Genomic DNA, 16,923 nt, shown 5'->3' with positions numbered 1-16,923 from the left:
CCCCGCGCGTGAGGACCTTCTTCGGGTCCAGCCCACCATCCCCGTGCCTCATCGGACTTCCAAGAAGGCCTCCAAGAAGAAGTCTTTATCCCCCTCTCCACCCTGGTGCGTTTTGTCTGACGCTCCATCCGTGAGTCGCTGCTCCCGGCCGTCCTCAGTTTTGCCGGGACGCTCTGCTGCCAGGCGCTCAGCTGGCCTCTCGTCGGCGAATGATGCTGCCCCTCCTACGCAACCCAGGAAAGCGGCCGCAACTGGCGACGACTTGATGGAACAGGATCCGCCTCCTGCCGGTTGTAGCGTTGTTCCCTCGAAACCTGGCCCTCTGCGGCCGTCGAGGTGACCAGCTCTTCACCCATTTCGTTCCCCCTTTTTTCTGACTAGCGATGGCTTTGTTACATTGGAACATAAGAGGTATTCGATCTAATTGGGAGGAATTACAACTGCTCCTCCGCCTGCACTGTCCGCTCGTCCTTGGTCTCCAGGAAACCAAGTTGCGCCCAACTGACCGTATTGCTTTTACCCACTATACCTCGGAGCGGTCTGACCTCAGCCCTGTGGACGGTATTCCAGCTCATGGTGGGGTCATGTTGCTCGATCGGGATGATGTCTATTACCATCCCATCCCATTGACCACCCCACTCCAAGCAATAGCTGTCTGTATTACTCTTTCTGCCTTTACTTTTTCTGTTTGTACCGTCTACACTCCATCGTCATCCGCAGTTAGTCGGGCTGACATGATGCACCTAATTGTTCAGCTTCCTCCGCTGTTTTTATTGTTTGGCGACTTCAATGCCCATCATCCCCTTTGGGGCTCTCCTGCATCCTGTCAGAGAGGCTCCCTCTTGGCGGATGTCTTCAACCATCTCAATCTTGTCTGCCTCAATACTGGCGCCCCGACTTTCCTCTCGGACTCTGCTCATACCTACTCCCACTTGGACCTCTCGATCTGTTCTACCACTCTTGCCCGTCGATTCGAGTGGTATGTCCTTTCTTACACCTATTCGAGCGACCACTTCCCCTGTGTCGTTCGTCTCCTGCACCACACCCCATCCCCACGTCCTTCGAGCTGGAACATACCGAAAGCTGACTGGGGACTTTACTCCTCCCTGGCGACCTTTCCGGACCACGATTTTCTCAGTTGTGACAGTCAGGTCGAATACCTCACGGCTGTTATCATCAATGCTGCCGAACGTTCCATTCCTCGCAATACCTCTTCTTCACGTCGCGTTTCCGTCCCCTGGTGGAATGAGGCTTGTTGAGACGCTATCTGTGCTCAACGACGTGCTTTACGCACCTTTCGCCGCTATCCTATGTTGGCGAATTGTATTGGATACAAACGACTCCAAGCGCAATGCCGTAGAGTCATCAAAGACAGCAAAAAAGCTTGTTGGGCCTCTTTCACCAGCTCCTTTAACAGTTTTACTCCCTCTTCTGTCGTCTGGGGTGGCCTGTGCCGGCTGTCGGCCATTAAGGCCCACTCCTCGGTACCTGGCCTGACTTCAGGTCATGAGGTCCTTGTTGATCCAGTGGATGTCTCCAACGCCTTCGGCCGCTTTTTCGCGGAGGTTTCAAGCTCCGCCCATTACCACCCTGCCTTCCTTCTTAGGAAAGAGGCAGAAGAGGCTCGGCAACCTTCCTTCCACTCGCTGAATCTGGAAAATTATAATGCCCCCTTTACTATGCGGGAACTCGAACGTGCACTTGCCCTGTCCTGGTCCTCTGCTCCAGGGCCAGATGTCATTCACATTCAGATGCTGGCACACCTTTCTCTGGCAGGCAAAAGCTTCCTTCTTCGTACCTACAATCGCGTCTGGACCGAAGGTCAAGTCCCAATGCATTGGTGTGACGCCGTCGTTGTTCCTATACCCAAACCCGGGAAGGATAGACACCTTCCTTCTAGTTACCGCCCCATTTCTCTTACAAGCTGTGTCTGTAAGGTGATGAAGCGCATGGTTAACACTCGGTTAGTTTGGGTTCTTGAATCTCGACAGCTACTTACCAATGTTCAATGCGGCTTTCGTCGCCGCCGCTCCGCTGTTGACCACCTTGTGACCTTGTCGACATTCATCATGGACAACTTTTTGCGAAAGCGCCAAATGGTAGCCGTGTTCTTCGATTTTGAGAAGGCTTGTGATACCTGTTGGAGAGGAGGTATCCTCCGCACTATGCACAGGTGGGGTATACGCGGTCGCCTGCCCCTTTTTATTGATTCCTTTTTAACAGATCGAAAGTTTAGGGTACGTGTGGGTTCCGTATTGTCCGACGTCTTCCTCCAGGAGAACGGAGTGCCTCAGGGCTTTGTCTTGAGCGTAGCCCTTTTTGCCATAGCGATCAATCCAATTATGGATAGCATTCCACCTAATGTCTCAGGCTCTCTTTTTGTCGATGACTTTGCGATCTACTGCAGTGCCCAGAGAACATGCCTCCTGGAGTGCTGCCTTCAGCGTTGTCTAGACAGCCTATACTCATGGAGTGTGGCAAATGGCTTCCGGTTCTCTGAAGAGAAGACGGTTTGCATCAACTTTTGGCAATATAAAGCGTTCCTTCCACCATCCTTACATCTCGGTCTCGTTTTTCTCCCTTTCGTGGAAACAACTAAGTTTCTAGGGCTCACACTGGACAGGAAACTTTGTTGGTCTCCGCACGTCTCTTATTTGGCTGCCCATTGTACACGTTCCCTTAATGTCCTCAGAGTTCTTAGTGGTTCATCTTGGGGAGCGGATCGCACTGTCCTGCTTCGCTTGTATCGGTCCATAGTCCGATCAAAGCTGGATTATGGGAGCCTCATCTACTCGTCTGCTCGGCCATCCCTCTTATGCCGTCTCAATTCCATCCACCATTGGGGGTTACGTCTTGCGACCGGAGCATTCTACACTAGTCCCGTCGAGAGTCTTTATGCTGAAGCTACCGAATTACCATTGACCTACCGGCGCGACGTACTGCTTTGTCGGTATGCCTGCCGGCTGTTGTCAATGCCCGACCACCCCTCTTATCAGTCCTTCTTCGCCGATTCTCTCGACCATCAGTATGGATTGTATGTGTCTGCCCTGCTGCCCCCTGGAGTCCGCTTTCGTCGCCTGCTTCGACAATTGGATTTTGCCCTCCCTACCACCTTCAGAGAGGGTGAGAGCCCAACACCGCCTTGGCTCCAGGCTCCGGTTCATATTTATCTCGACCTCAGCTCGCTCCCGAAGGAGGGTACTCCGGCTGCAGTGTATTGCTCACGGTTTGTCGAACTTCATGCGCGACTTGCCAGTCACACCTTTATTTACACTGATGGCTCCAAAACTGACGATGGTGTCCGCTGTGCCTTTGTCGTCAGGGCCGTCACCTTTAAATACCGGCTCCTCGACCAGTGTTCCAGCTTTACGGCCGAGCTTTTTGCTCTCCATCAGGCCGTTCAGTATGCCCGCCGCCACCGCCATTCATCGAATGTACTCTGCTCTGATTCACTCAGTGCTCTTCAGAGCCTTGGAGCTCCATATCTGGTCCATCCCTTGGTGCAACGGATCCAGCAGTCCCTCCATTCGGGTGCTGACATTGGCTCTCCTGTCAGCTTTCTGTGGGTTCCCGGCCATGTAGGAGTGCCTGGGAATGAGGCTGCTGATGCTGCAGCCAAGGCTGCAGTCCTTCTGCCTCGGCCAGCCTCCCATTGTGTCCTGTCAACTGACGTTAGTGGGGTTGTTTGTAAGAGGCTTGTGTCCTTGTGGTGGGATACTTGGTCATCACTTCAAGGAAACAAGCTCCGGGCAGTAAAACTGTTCCCAACTGCTTGGACAACCTCCTCCCGACCATCTCGGCGAGAAGAGGTCCTTCTGACCAGGTTGCGGATTGGGCATTGCCGGTTTAGCCACCGCTACCTGCTCTCCGGTGACCCAGCCCCGCAGTGCCCTTGTGGTCATGCATTAACAGTGTGCCATGTTTTATTGTCGTGTCCCCGTTTTAGTCAATCTCGTGTTGTCCTGTCTCTGCCATCTACTTTACAGGATATTTTAGCTGATGACGCTCGAGCAGCTGCTCGTGTACTTTGTTTCATTACTTTGACTGGCTTGTCGAAAGACATCTAACTCTTTCACTTATTTTATCTGCATCTTTGTACGAACTTTCTGGTGCCCCCCCCCCCCCCCCCCCCTCGAGTTTTACTAGATTCTATGTGCTCTAACAATTGTGACTGGGCGCTAATGACCTCAGTAGTTGAGCGCCCTTAAACCTCAAACAAAAAAAAAACAAAAAAAAAATTCTCCACCTCTCTCACTATCCATTTCCTCCTCCTCTTCCTCCTCCACTGTCTGTTCACACCTTCCTTCACGAAACACTGACAGAGAATTTGAAGTCGCTCAAAAGGAAATGGTAAATCACGTGGTATCATTGGTATATGTGGTGTGAGAGACCTCTACTATTGGTGTATCTGTGATGGTAGGATCTTCAATGACAGTATCTCACATAGTTTTAGTCTGCAAATGAGTAGGATTACAAAGTTTTGGCTGATTCAGATTTTGTAATAGTATGCTAATCATAAGCTGATCAACCATAAATACAACATCCAGTTTTGTGTAAAGCTGAATGTGAGGAAGAAAAGAAAACAGCACACAGATGTGTGGACAATATTTGTTCAAAATTACATGTAAGGAGAAGGTATACATGGGAGAAGCAATTTGTCCAATAGCTAAACTGCCCTACTATAAGATCTAAAACAAACTGCGAGAAAGAAAATGAAACTGCCCATTTTTACAGTATAGTACAGCACTGCATTTTCTTTCTTGCAGTCAGTTTTAACAGAAAACCTGTACAGTGTTGTTTATAAAGCTATGTAATCTATGTCTCTTTGAATATTTATTACAATATCATGTAAAAATTTAAGGTAACAGTATTATGAAAAGAAAAGTTGCCGCTCACCATATAGCGGAGATGCTGATTCGCAGATAGACACAACAAAAAGACTGTCAAAAATAAGCTTTCAGCCAACGAAGCCTTTGTAAAAAATACACACACACACACACACACACACACACACACACACACACACGACTGCAGTCTCTGGCAGCTGAAGCCACACTGCAAGCAGCAGCAGCAGCATTGCATGATGGGAGTGGTAGCTGGGGCGGGGAGGGGGAGGGATGGTATGGTAGGATGGAGGTGGGGGATGGTGAAGTGCTGCTGGGGAGTGCGCAGGGATGAAGTGGAGGAGGTTAGACAGAGGGCAGAGGAAAAGGGGGGTGGGGGGTAGTGGAAAAGGAGAGAAGTAAAATGCTTTTGCGGAATGAAGGTTATGTAGTCTTGGAATGGGAATAGGGAAGGGGCTGCATGGGCGAGGACAATGACTAACGAAAGTTGAGGCCAGTAGGCTTATGGAAACAAAGGATGTACTGCACAATTCAGAAAATCTGGTGTTTGTGGGAAGGATCCATGTGGCACAGGCTATGACGCAGTCACTGAAATGGAGGTTGTCATGTTTGGCAGTGTGGTCAGTTGTGGTCCAGTTGTTTCTTGGCCACAGTTTGTCGGTGGTCATTCATGCGGACAAATAGCTTGTTGGTTGTCATGCCCCGTAGAATGCAGCATAGTGGTTGCAGCTTAGTTTTTAGATCACATGACTGGTTTCAAAGGAGCCCTACCTTTGATGGCATAGGTGGTGTTTGTGACTGGACTGGAGTAGGTGGTGGTGGGAAGGTGTATGGGACACTTTTTGCATCTAGGTCATATTACAGGGATATGAGCCATGAGTTAAGGGGTTGGAGGCAGGGGTTGTGTAGGGATGGATGAGTATATTGTGTAGGTTCAGTGGATGGGACAATATCACTGTGGGAGGAGTGGGAAGGATAGTGGGCAGGACATTTCTCATTTTAGGGCACAATGAGAGATAGTCAAAACCCTGGTGGAGAATGTAATTCTGTTGCTTCAGTATATGGTGGTACTGAGTTACGAGGGGAATGCTCCTCTGCGACTGGTTGGTGAGACTCTTGGAGGTATTGGGAGGCTGGAAAGATAAGACATGGGAGATTTGTTTTTGTACAAGTTTGGGAGAATAATTACGGTCTGCGAAGGGTTCAGTGAGACCCTAGGTATATTTCGAGAGGGACCACTCATTGCTGCAGATTCGATGACCGCAGATGGTTAGGCTATATGGATGGGACTTCTTGGAATGGAACGGGTATGGGCACCTACATGGCACCCTCCTATGCCAACCTATTCCTGGTCTGTCTAGAGGAATCCTCCTTAAACACCCAGAATCCTAAACCCCTCACAAGAGATGCTGCTCCTACTACTTGCAGTGTGTCTTCAGCTGCCAGAGACTGCAGGTGTGTGTGTGTGTGTGTGTGTGTGTGTGTTTGTGTGATCTATTTTTGACAAAGACCTTGTTGCCCACCTGACAGCTTATATTTGTGACAGTCTTTATGTTGTGCCTACCTGCGACTCAGCGTCTGCTATATGGTGGGTAGCAACTCTCCTTTTCATAATGTTGTTACTTTCCAGCCTGGTTTTTCCATTGTTTAAAAGTTTGAAGTAAGATTTTTGTAACAATGTTAAACAGTGACTTGTCTCTCTATATAGTAGTAAAGATATAGATTTCTGTTTTGCCACAAGATTCCTGAAAGATGCTGCTGCTTCTTCTTCTTCTTCTCCTTCTTCTTCTTCTTCTTCTTCTTCTTATTATTATTATTGCTATTACTACTTTGACAGTAAACATAACAAATGAGGTCACTGTGCTGATTTTGTGTTCTACCTCTAATTGGACACTTCAAAAATGTCTAGGTCTGTGAGATATAATGGCAAATAATTTGTGCATATCCCAATAGTTGTCAGATAGCTATTTCGTCAATGACAATGGTTTTCAAGTGTCCATGAAGTTCCTTTTGCACTGTTTCCTGTGTGCTGAGAACCACTTGGACCAGTTTCACACTTCCACTGACTTAAACTTAGATTTTAAAGTCATCATATCTGTAAGTTTCTGTTTCTCATTGATTCTGCTATCACCTGGGATACCAACGTCAATGATAGACACTTTCTTCTCCTCCACAACTGAGAGGTTTGGTGTATTGTGTTCCAACGTTTGATCAGTCTGCAGTTGGAAGTCCCTTTGGTATGCTTGTATTTGAGAACTTGTTTCTGGCCTGCAATCCCACCAGTACTTTGCCACCAGCACATGGTAATTTTGGCTTAAGTTACTGTGGATTATATGTGTCACATCAGTATGTCTCTGCTTGATCAGTTGTGAAGCTTGAATGTGGTCAGTTGTTTCCTCAACATCTTTACAGAGCCTGCATCTTGGGTCTTCTGCTCAATCTGGATTCTGTCTTTGATGGAAACAGTTGTAATAGACTGTTTCTGTGCATCAAAACTCAGTCTAAAAGGTGCATATGCGATGTTTTGTTGTGGAAGCTGTCGGTCTGGCACTGAAGTGCAGTTTCCAGTATTGATTCTTGGTTTGCTGTACTTTGTTCTAGGCTATTTCTCAGTCTGCCAACACATTTCTCTCTTCTCACCATCCTCCTCACTTGTAAGAGTCCTCTGCTGCCTTTTATTACTCTGGTTTTTAAACCTTAGTGGCTAAACCATAGTAATTTCTAATACCTTTATTGGATCCAAGATTTCTAGAGACTTTTTGTTCTCTGCAGTATCTACTTGCCTCACATTTTCAATTCTTGTTTTTCCCTGTTTCATAATGAAGAAAAGAGCACCTCTTAACATATGTCTAAACATGAAATGAATTCTTGCTAATCGTTTTGGTTCTCATTTCTCCGAGTGAGGGAAAACTGTCATGCTTAAGGAATACATTTGTTGATTTTATCGTTTTTGTAATTTAGTTTATGGCACTGGAAAAATGATTTTATGCTGATTCCAGAGACCTTATTTTCAAATGACATTCTCAACGTATTTGTACAGTGCTCATCTAAGCTTGCAATAATTTCCCATGACTTCATTCTGTCAAACAGTATAAGACACAGCAATATGCATGGCCATGTTAATGATATTAATGACAATACATTTTGTGTAGTCTTTGACCCAGGGATTTAGCAGAGATCAACCTATCACACAAGAAATTTGTCACTCTGAATCACAGTAGTCACTTCTCTCTGTAATTAACGCGAATAGATTACTTTTGATATGGAAAACGAATGTGACTGCTTACTTCATCTTTCATGTTTTATATAATTTAAAAGAAAAGAGCAAAGACAGTATGTTACAGCAAAAAACTTCGGAGGTTTTTTAATATTGTTTTGTCACAATACTTTTGTAAATTTCCATAAAATATCACTTTCAAATGAACCAGAATGTTTCAGAAATTTTTGTGTGCCTTTTGCAGGACGCCTCTGCATTGTGCTGCATCGTGCAATAACCTGGCCATGGTGAAATTTCTCGTGGAGCACGGAGCGTGTATCTTCGCAACAACGCTTTCAGACCACGAGACAGCAGCAGAGAAGTGTGAGGAAGATGAGGAAGGCTTTGATGGATGTTCCGAATATCTGTATAGTGAGTAATGAAAGAATTTCTCATGAATTCAAGCTAACAAAAAATGCAAAATTTACATGCAGCAGGGAATCCTATAGTAACCCAATAAGCTCCTCTCAAGTTCTTAGTTACCTTAAAGTCATTGTTTATAGTGCAAGAAGGGGTAACAGTTCGAAAACAAATTGTTTGTATCTTGTTAGTGTTTGCTTCATCGATTTTTTATTATTTGCTCTTTTTGTTGATTGGTAAAGCATTTTTGCTACCCATCTTGCACTACATTTGTGATAAGTTTTTTTGTGACAATCGTTCATGTAATGGTGCATCCCAAATAAGGAAATTCATAATTGTGGCAATTGATCATTGCTCAGATTGCAGACTTTGGTCCACGTTTTGCACAGTTTTATCAGTCTGGTCATTGGGCCTGTATACCCATCTTGCACATTTATATGCCTATTTCAAAAGTCATGACACTGTCACCTAACTTTCTCTTCACTCCTGACTGTAGGCCAATAAACCGTGTGCAACTCGTGGTGAATCTGAGCAGCTGTAGGTCCTGGTACACATAAAAATCAAACTACAGCACCCACTTTGCAATTGACAGGAGCAACAATTTTTGAAACCATTGTTTTTTTTCCCTCCACAAGCAAACGATTATTGGTTTTGATTTGATTTGATCAGGGAGACAAAACAGAGGACTTAATCTTCTGTTGTCCACAACAAAACAAAGTTTATGTGATACGTCCCCCTCCTGAATATTAATGCCACCCAATACCTGTAGGTAGTAGAAGAATTCCCATTATGATATGTTTGTTATTCACAACCTCTTCTGAAATTATTGATCCAGATATTTTGTCTTTTCTGTGATGTGGTTTCATCCCCCTCACCACATAGTCAACCCTTGGGAGCTCCTTTTTCTATTACCATGATATAAAAATACTCCCTGAAGTTCCTATGGCTGTCATTAAACTTACGGAGAGTTTATCTGCCTCCTGTTCAAGCCTAGTCCTGAACTTCTGTTTAAACATTTTCGGCATCATTAGCTAGCCAATTTTCTGTTTTTTGGCTCCTAATCCAAAGTTCTATATGCTGCCCTCTGATGATGCAGCCATGTAGTTTAGATTTTATTACTACCTTAGTGATAGGACAGGTTCCAGTCCAACAAAGGGGGTCATAGCCCCTATCGTAGCTAGCTTGTCAACCTGTTTGTTACCAGTAATACCTGAGTAACCAGGGACCCACAGAAGGTGTACCCAGTTGGTTTCTTCTAGTCTCTCATTCCTTGCATTCTGCGATGCTCGATGGTCTCATTGCAGGGGCTTATAGAGATTTGAGAGCAGCTTGGCAGTCTGAATGACTGTAGGTTCCATGATACTTTTAGCATCTACCATATTTACCTGAGTATGACACTACGCCCCTTTTAAGAGGCTCCTTGAGAAAAATTATTTTTCAACATATTCTGTCTAAGTAAAATTACAAACTTTTATTGACATCAGGCATCTGCCTAAAACGTTAATACTACACCTATTCTAAACTTACTCCATTTACAGTTTAACTGAAATTATATGTTTTACAATGGACTACAGGAAAAAAGCGTATAAATGCGAAAACCGTTTATATGAAATATAGCACCATGCTATCAAATTAATTGGTAGACACAAATGAAAAATCCAGTAAATAAAAACTTACATTCTACAAAATGTTATATAGGCTTACTAAGTACCATACTTAACAAAGATATAAAGAAAAATGTAAACGTCATTTCGTAAAAAAAAATCTGTAATTTCAGCTTGTTTTTTTCTTTGACGTGGCAATAGTGTACACTGTACACTCAAAATGGGATAACTCTGTCACTATTTCGTCAGAAACATTGTGGTGTGTCACAAATTGTTCAATTATTTGTAACGAATTTACTCCATCATTAAATGTCACGGAGGAATGCTGAGACTCTTCTGTATCATCCTCATTGTCAGTTTCCTCCTTGTCCAGGTCCTGCAATGCACATTAAACTATCTCAGCGATACTCATGGGTTCTGTAGTGATGAGGTTTTCATCATCGTTCACGTAATCCTCAAATGATGCCTGCTCATAAAGTTGATTCCATTCTTCATCATTAGGTGAAATATCATCAGTATGGTCATTTCCACCATCATCATGGACTTCTTTTCCAAATTCGGCTTTGCAGAAACAATTCTGAATGGTATCGTTTGAAACACTGTGCCATGAAGCTGCACTGTAGTGCATTGCCTATCAAAAGAAACAAATTCATTAATTATTTCTTAAAGTGTTCTATGGCTCCAGTAGCACAACATGAAATAAATGACAAGTGAAAATCTTACCTGTAAAATGTTTATTTTCATTTCTTCCTCTCTCTCTCTTTTTTTTTTTTTTTTTTTTTTTTTTTTTTTTTTTTTTTTTTTTTTTTTTTTTTTTTTTTTTTTTTTACAAATCTGGTGGCATGCTGCAAGAGCATTTTGCAATAATGCAACCTGAAATTATGTATCACTCTGAGGTCAAGTGGCTGGAGCTCACCCGTGAAATTCGCTGGAAATAATTCCACGGTCACATTCCTCAAGGGGAGGATGTGCTGCACACCTGTTTACGAACAATAAAATCTTTTGGCCTGCTGCACCCATTTTCACATAGACACTTCAAAGCCAGCTTTTGGCGTAATCCACGATTTCTTGTTACTAGTGTATTGTGTGGGAAACGTGACAGTGTTCTTAAAACAATGGGGCTTCACAAATTTCCTGATCGTAAGTGGGGAGCTTCTAACTCCCATCACTTTTAGCACATAACAGCACTGTTGCACATTGTTTACTTTGTTTTCCTCCATGGCATTTCTCGCCTTTGAATGCCATAGTGCCGTCAGGCATTACGTTGTAAAACAAGCTGATCTGATCCACATTGAGAATCTTTTTAGGAGCATATTGGGATGTCAGTTCTTTCAAACAGGTTTCTTTCCAATCTCGCACTTTTGCTTTTGCCACATACGTTCTGACAGCTGATGTCATTTTTTACCTTAAATTTGTGCAGTCAACCTGATGAAGCACTGAAATTCTCTACACTGAGTCGAATTGCAAATTCATTTGCTTTTCCACAAAGCATTGGGCTGCTAATAAGAATGCCTTCTGCTCTATGTTGCCTGAACCACTACAACAATCTCTCATGTCTTCATATTTCTCACCCTGAATGCGTGTCCACTTACTAGTAGAAATTCTGAATACACTTGCACTATCTTCAGTTTCCTTTGCCTTTGCTGCTACCGAATTTAAAGTACATGCAGAAATTCCTAATTTCTGTTTTCATTAACAACTCTCAAAATTCGTAGCTTTTCAGCGATAGTAATGCTTTTCTTTTTTTTGCCCCTCATGTTACCAGTTTTCAAAATAATTAGAACTACAGTAATACAGCACGACTCTACAGTATGAGGTGTGATGTGTTTCGGGATTCCCGAGTGACATGCAACAATTCTTGTCCAGTTGTGCCCTAGTTCATCAGAAGTCATGCAGTTTTGGGAAAACGAATGAGTGCTACACCTACCACCAATCTTCTCTGTGGCCATCACCACTGCCGTAATAGTAAGCTTCAGGCATTATACTGTACTTTCCAATACTGCACAGTCTCTGTATAACATCTGGTATTTGTGACAACTCTATTATTGCAGTTTATACTATTGTTGCTTGTCCGTCAATCTATAAAACAATCTCAAATCTGTCACATTAAAAATTAAGTTTTAGTTGGATTTGGATGTTCGCAACGAAGTGATTTTCTAGTTGGCAACTGCTGTGCCGTGTTAATAAATGGAGCTTAGGCCGGTATTATACTATCAAATTTTCTTCGACAATGACCTTTGACATGGTGCAAAAGGGGGTATTACACTCTCATCAAATATTTCGTCAAAGTTCCTTCATAACTGCTGACGATGACTTAATACTATTATCTGCAGCTTGGTGGTGTAGTGTACTGATGTTAGCAACACCATCTTCATATAACGCAAATGTTTTGTTATGAAATGTTCATTTTATGAGTATAACTAATTTACTGAGTGGACAAGAATCTGTCAACCGTAGAGCAAGAACAGATTTAATTATTTATTTTGTGGTGAAATGAATTCCCAGCAATGAATGGTCATTGTCAACATAAACATACTACACCCCCAATAATGGAATCAAAATTATACCTGGTCTGCAGTTGTGTGCACTGGAATTGCATTGTCATTGCATTTGCATGAGATGCGGAACAAAAGGAAACATACTTGGGTGAAGCCGTGGACTTAATGGCAAGATGCGAAAAATATACATTAAAATTTGCTATGGGGCTGCTAGTCGAGGACGTAAAGTCGCATCAAAATCCCTTTGGCGATGGATGAGAGTACATTTCAATATGTGCTCAAGTGGCTCCTCATATTATGAAGCAGAACTCTCTCAGAAATGCTATGTCTGCAAAAGACAGACTTACCATAATACTGAAATTTCTAGCTACTCTAGTTTAAAGTACCGGTATAGCACTCTAATGCTGCAGTGCACATTGACAAAAATAATACCAGAAATGTTTGAAGCTATTTATAATACATTTAATGTGTACTGCAGTCATGAAAAATTTTTATTTCCACAGAAGTTGTAGATTTTCTCCTTTATATTCTCGGGGCTAATAGTGTCCACAATTTTTTTATAGCTCTTGCTTTTTATTCTGTTTTCACACTCAGGGTGTCATAAGCCACACAGTGTTTTATCTGCCCTGAATATTTCTATCAATTTTGTCATATACACTCCTGGAAATTGAAATAAGAACACCGTGAATTCATTGTCCCAGGAAGGGGAAACTTTATTGACACATTCCTGGGATCAGATACATCACATGATCACACTGACAGAACCACAGGCACATAGACACAGGCAACAGAGCATGCACAATGTCGGCACTAGTACAGTGTATATCCACCTTTCGCAGCAATGCAGGCTGCTATTCTCCCATGGAGACGATCGTAGAGATGCTGGATGTAGTCCTGTGGAATGGCTTGCCATGCCATTTCCACCTGGCGCCTCAGTTGGACCAGCGTTCGTGCTGGACGTGCAGACCGCGTGAGACGACGCTTCATCCAGTCCCAAACATGCTCAATGGGGGACAGATCCGGAGATCTTGCTGGCCAGGGTAGTTGACTTACACCTTCTAGAGCACGTTGGGTGGCACAGGATACATGCGGACGTGCATTGTCCTGTTGGAACAGCAAGGTCCCTTGCCGGTCTAGGAATGGTAGAACGATGGGTTCGATGACGGTTTGGATGTACCGTGCACTATTCAGTGTCCCCTCGACGATCACCAGTGGTGTACGGTCAGTGTAGGAGATCGCTCCCCACACCATGATGCCAGGTGTTGGCCCTGTGTGCCTCGGTCGTATGCAGTCCTGATTGTGGCGCTCACCTGCACGGCGCCAAACACGCATACGACCATCATAAGGCAGAAGCGACTCTCATCGCTGAAGACGACACGTCTCCATTCGTCCCTCCATTCACGCCTGTCGCGACACCACTGGAGGCGGGCTGCACGATGTTGGGGCGTGAGCGGAAGACGGCCTAACGGTGTACGGGACCGTAGCCCAGCTTCATGGAGACGGTTACGAATGGTCCTCGCCGATACCCCAGGAGCAACAGTGTCCCTAATTTGCTGGGAAGTGGCGGTGCGGTCCCCTACGGCACTGCGTAGGATCCTACGGTCTTGGCGTGCATCCGTGCGTCGCTGCGGTCCGGTCCCAGGTCGACGGGCACGTGCACCTTCCGCCGACCACTGGCGACAACATCAATGTACTGTGGAGACCTCACGCCCCACGTTTTGAGCAATTCGGCGGTACGTCCACCCGGCCTCCCGCATGCTCACTATACGCCCTCGCCCAATGTCCGTCAACTGCACATACGGTTCACGTCCACGCTGTCGCGGCATGCTACCAGTGTTAAAGACTGCGATGGAGCTCCGTATGCCACGGCAAACTGGCTGACACTGACGGCGGCGGTGCACAAATGCTGCGCAGCTAGCGCCATTCGACGGCCAACACCGCGGTTCCTGGTGTGTCCGCTGTGCCGTGCGTGTGATCATTGCTTGTACAGCCCTCTCGCGGGGTCCGGAGCAAGTATGGTGGGTCTGACACACCGGTGTCAATGTGTTCTTTTTTCCATTTCCAGGAGTGTATGTGATGCACCATGTAAATTTGGGAGTCATATTGATGAACATTGTGTGTCAGACAGCTGCAGCAATGCTAGTGCTCCAAGCAGTTGATTTCTCCATGCAGTAAACATAAGACAAACGCTTCCTTTGATCAAATCTTAGGCAAGGCGCTAGCTTTGATCAAAAAAATTTGACCAATGCTTAACTTTGAGAAATTTCCTTATTACACTGTCAAATTTTATTATAGTCTAATATCAGCCTTACCAATCCACTTCCCAGCAACCCACTCTGAAACACTGCATCATAACTTGTGCACACTGTGGATATTCTGCCAGCACAGAAAGAAAAAAAGGCATAAGTGAGAAAAATGTATAAGTGAAAAAACATGTAAATGAAGTTTTGCTATATTCATTGTCTACATTTTGAATAATACATGGAAAAATAAAATAAACAAAGAAGAATTGTGTACATTACTTTTTATACATCATCATCATCATCATCATCAAAACAGGACAGCTGTGAAACTGATACCTTTGTTGTCACAAATATTTGGCTATTTCTTCAAAATACGTTATTTCTGAGATTGTGAATGAATGTGGTGGGACCTGGGAACACAGCTGGGAAAATTGACAAATTTACACACAAACTGTTGGGGTTTCCATTTTGTTAAATCATGTTTGTACTTGAGTGCTGTGGATCATGCTCATTATCACTGCATCTCAAACTCTGAACCTGTTGTTGAAAACAATTAATTTTATTTGTTCTAAGGTGTCCAAGAAAAGCTTGGAATTCTCAACGGTGGTGTCGTGTGGGCAGTCTATGACTATGAAGCACACAACCCGGATGAGCTAAGCTTTCGAGAGGGTGACCGCTTGGTGGTCCTGCGGAAGGGAGATGAAAACGAACGCGAGTGGTGGTGGTCGCGGCTCGACGACAAGGAGGGATATGTGCCTCGCAACTTGCTCGGGGTGAGTATGAGTATGAACAGATATGTGCAACATGATGGTCATTCAGCTAAAACATACATAACTTGTGCTATTATGAGATTGTGTTCTGAAATAATCTCTCTGCTTGGATGCCAGATGTGGTACACATCATGGTATGTTACTTGTCTGCATTAAAATATTTTATGGCCAAGTATTTCACATCAGGAAGTAGTCCTCTGCACAGAATAATACTATGTTGCTCCACAGTACTTTCCTTTCAGGATTATACAAAGTCTTCAGAATGGCACAATTACAAAACAGTATTAGAAGGTTTCCATAATCGCAAACCTGATTCGCCAGAGCTCAAAATGAAAAAAAAAAAAAAAAAAAAAAAAAAAAAAAAAAAAAAAAAAAAAAAAATACATTTTGCTCTAAAATAAATGAGGTTTTGCTGGCAATGTCTTAATAGGCCATGTGTTATTGTTATTCTTTGGGCAAAGGTTCTCTTTTTTTCTGTCACCTTACAGTGAACAGTCTTTTTCTAGTAACAGTGTACATAGTGTACATGTGCAAATCTTTCTTCGGTAATTATCCATGTTTAGAACTGAATATTCATCACTCAGCTAACATACTACAGTGATATTATAAAATCAATTCATAATTGAAACAGTACATAATATTTAGAAAAAAGCATATTTCCACCATTAGCTGTAGAATTTTATATTTATTCCCTACTGGTTTCAGTTACAACAACCATCTTCACAGGACAAAACTGTAAGGTACAAAATAGAGGCAAGTATAAAGTAGCTACAGGCAGTGTAGAGACTGGGGGGATTAAAAAAGTTTTTTAAAGCCGCAGTACTTACACGGTACACATCTGTGGATCAAAAACACATTGTTGCCAAATATAATACAGCCAAATATAGAACATATGTAATTGTCATAAGAGTCTGTCTTAACATAATCCTTCTAAGTGGGTTGTTCTTTAGCACAGTTACAGTAATGTATACCTGGTGAGAAATTTACACCTAATAACTAACATGTTATATTACGTGATCTTCAAAGAGAGATTTTGAAACAAATATGAAGTGTGACTGCCTGTTCTTTGGTCTGATCAAAGATTACAGTAACAGAAGTATAGTAATGCCAAGGTGTCCATTCTCTGAAAAACAACATAATATAAATAACCTGATATGTGGTATGTTGACCTTAGTATTACAGGAATTAAATATTAGGTATTTATCTGAATCCTACACTGTGAAAGAAGTCAATATAACTATAGGATCATAATGGAATAGGACTGTTGAAACATTATACAAAGCAAAAAAATGCAAATGGCGTTACAGAAGCAATTAAGGTATGAAAAATGCTGGAGAGACATGTAGAA

General features: G+C 43.4%; 1 protein-coding gene and 1 long non-coding RNA gene across 3 annotated transcripts in view; one reads left to right on the top strand and one right to left on the bottom strand.

The window, feature by feature from the left end:
* LOC126106914 (uncharacterized) overlaps positions 1–16,923 on the bottom strand; it is a 76,571-nt gene that overhangs the window by 33,224 nt on the left and 26,424 nt on the right. The window contains exon 2 of the long non-coding RNA XR_007523423.1: positions 14,875–14,938. This is a non-coding gene — a long non-coding RNA (uncharacterized LOC126106914). The remainder of the gene's footprint in view (positions 1–14,874; positions 14,939–16,923) is intronic.
* LOC126106913 (apoptosis-stimulating of p53 protein 1) overlaps positions 1–16,923 on the top strand; it is a 315,526-nt gene that overhangs the window by 294,594 nt on the left and 4,009 nt on the right. For both annotated transcript variants that reach the window (XM_049913332.1, XM_049913331.1), the window contains exons 16-17: positions 8,306–8,472; positions 15,379–15,578. In XM_049913332.1, coding sequence (XP_049769289.1) covers positions 8,306–8,472; positions 15,379–15,578 — 367 coding nt within the window. The remainder of the gene's footprint in view (positions 1–8,305; positions 8,473–15,378; positions 15,579–16,923) is intronic.

The sequence above is a fragment of the Schistocerca cancellata genome, chromosome 10 (assembly GCF_023864275.1).
Source record: "Schistocerca cancellata isolate TAMUIC-IGC-003103 chromosome 10, iqSchCanc2.1, whole genome shotgun sequence".
Classification (NCBI taxonomy): Eukaryota; Metazoa; Arthropoda; class Insecta; order Orthoptera; family Acrididae; genus Schistocerca; species Schistocerca cancellata.
This window is presented reverse-complemented; position numbering and strand designations above follow the sequence as displayed.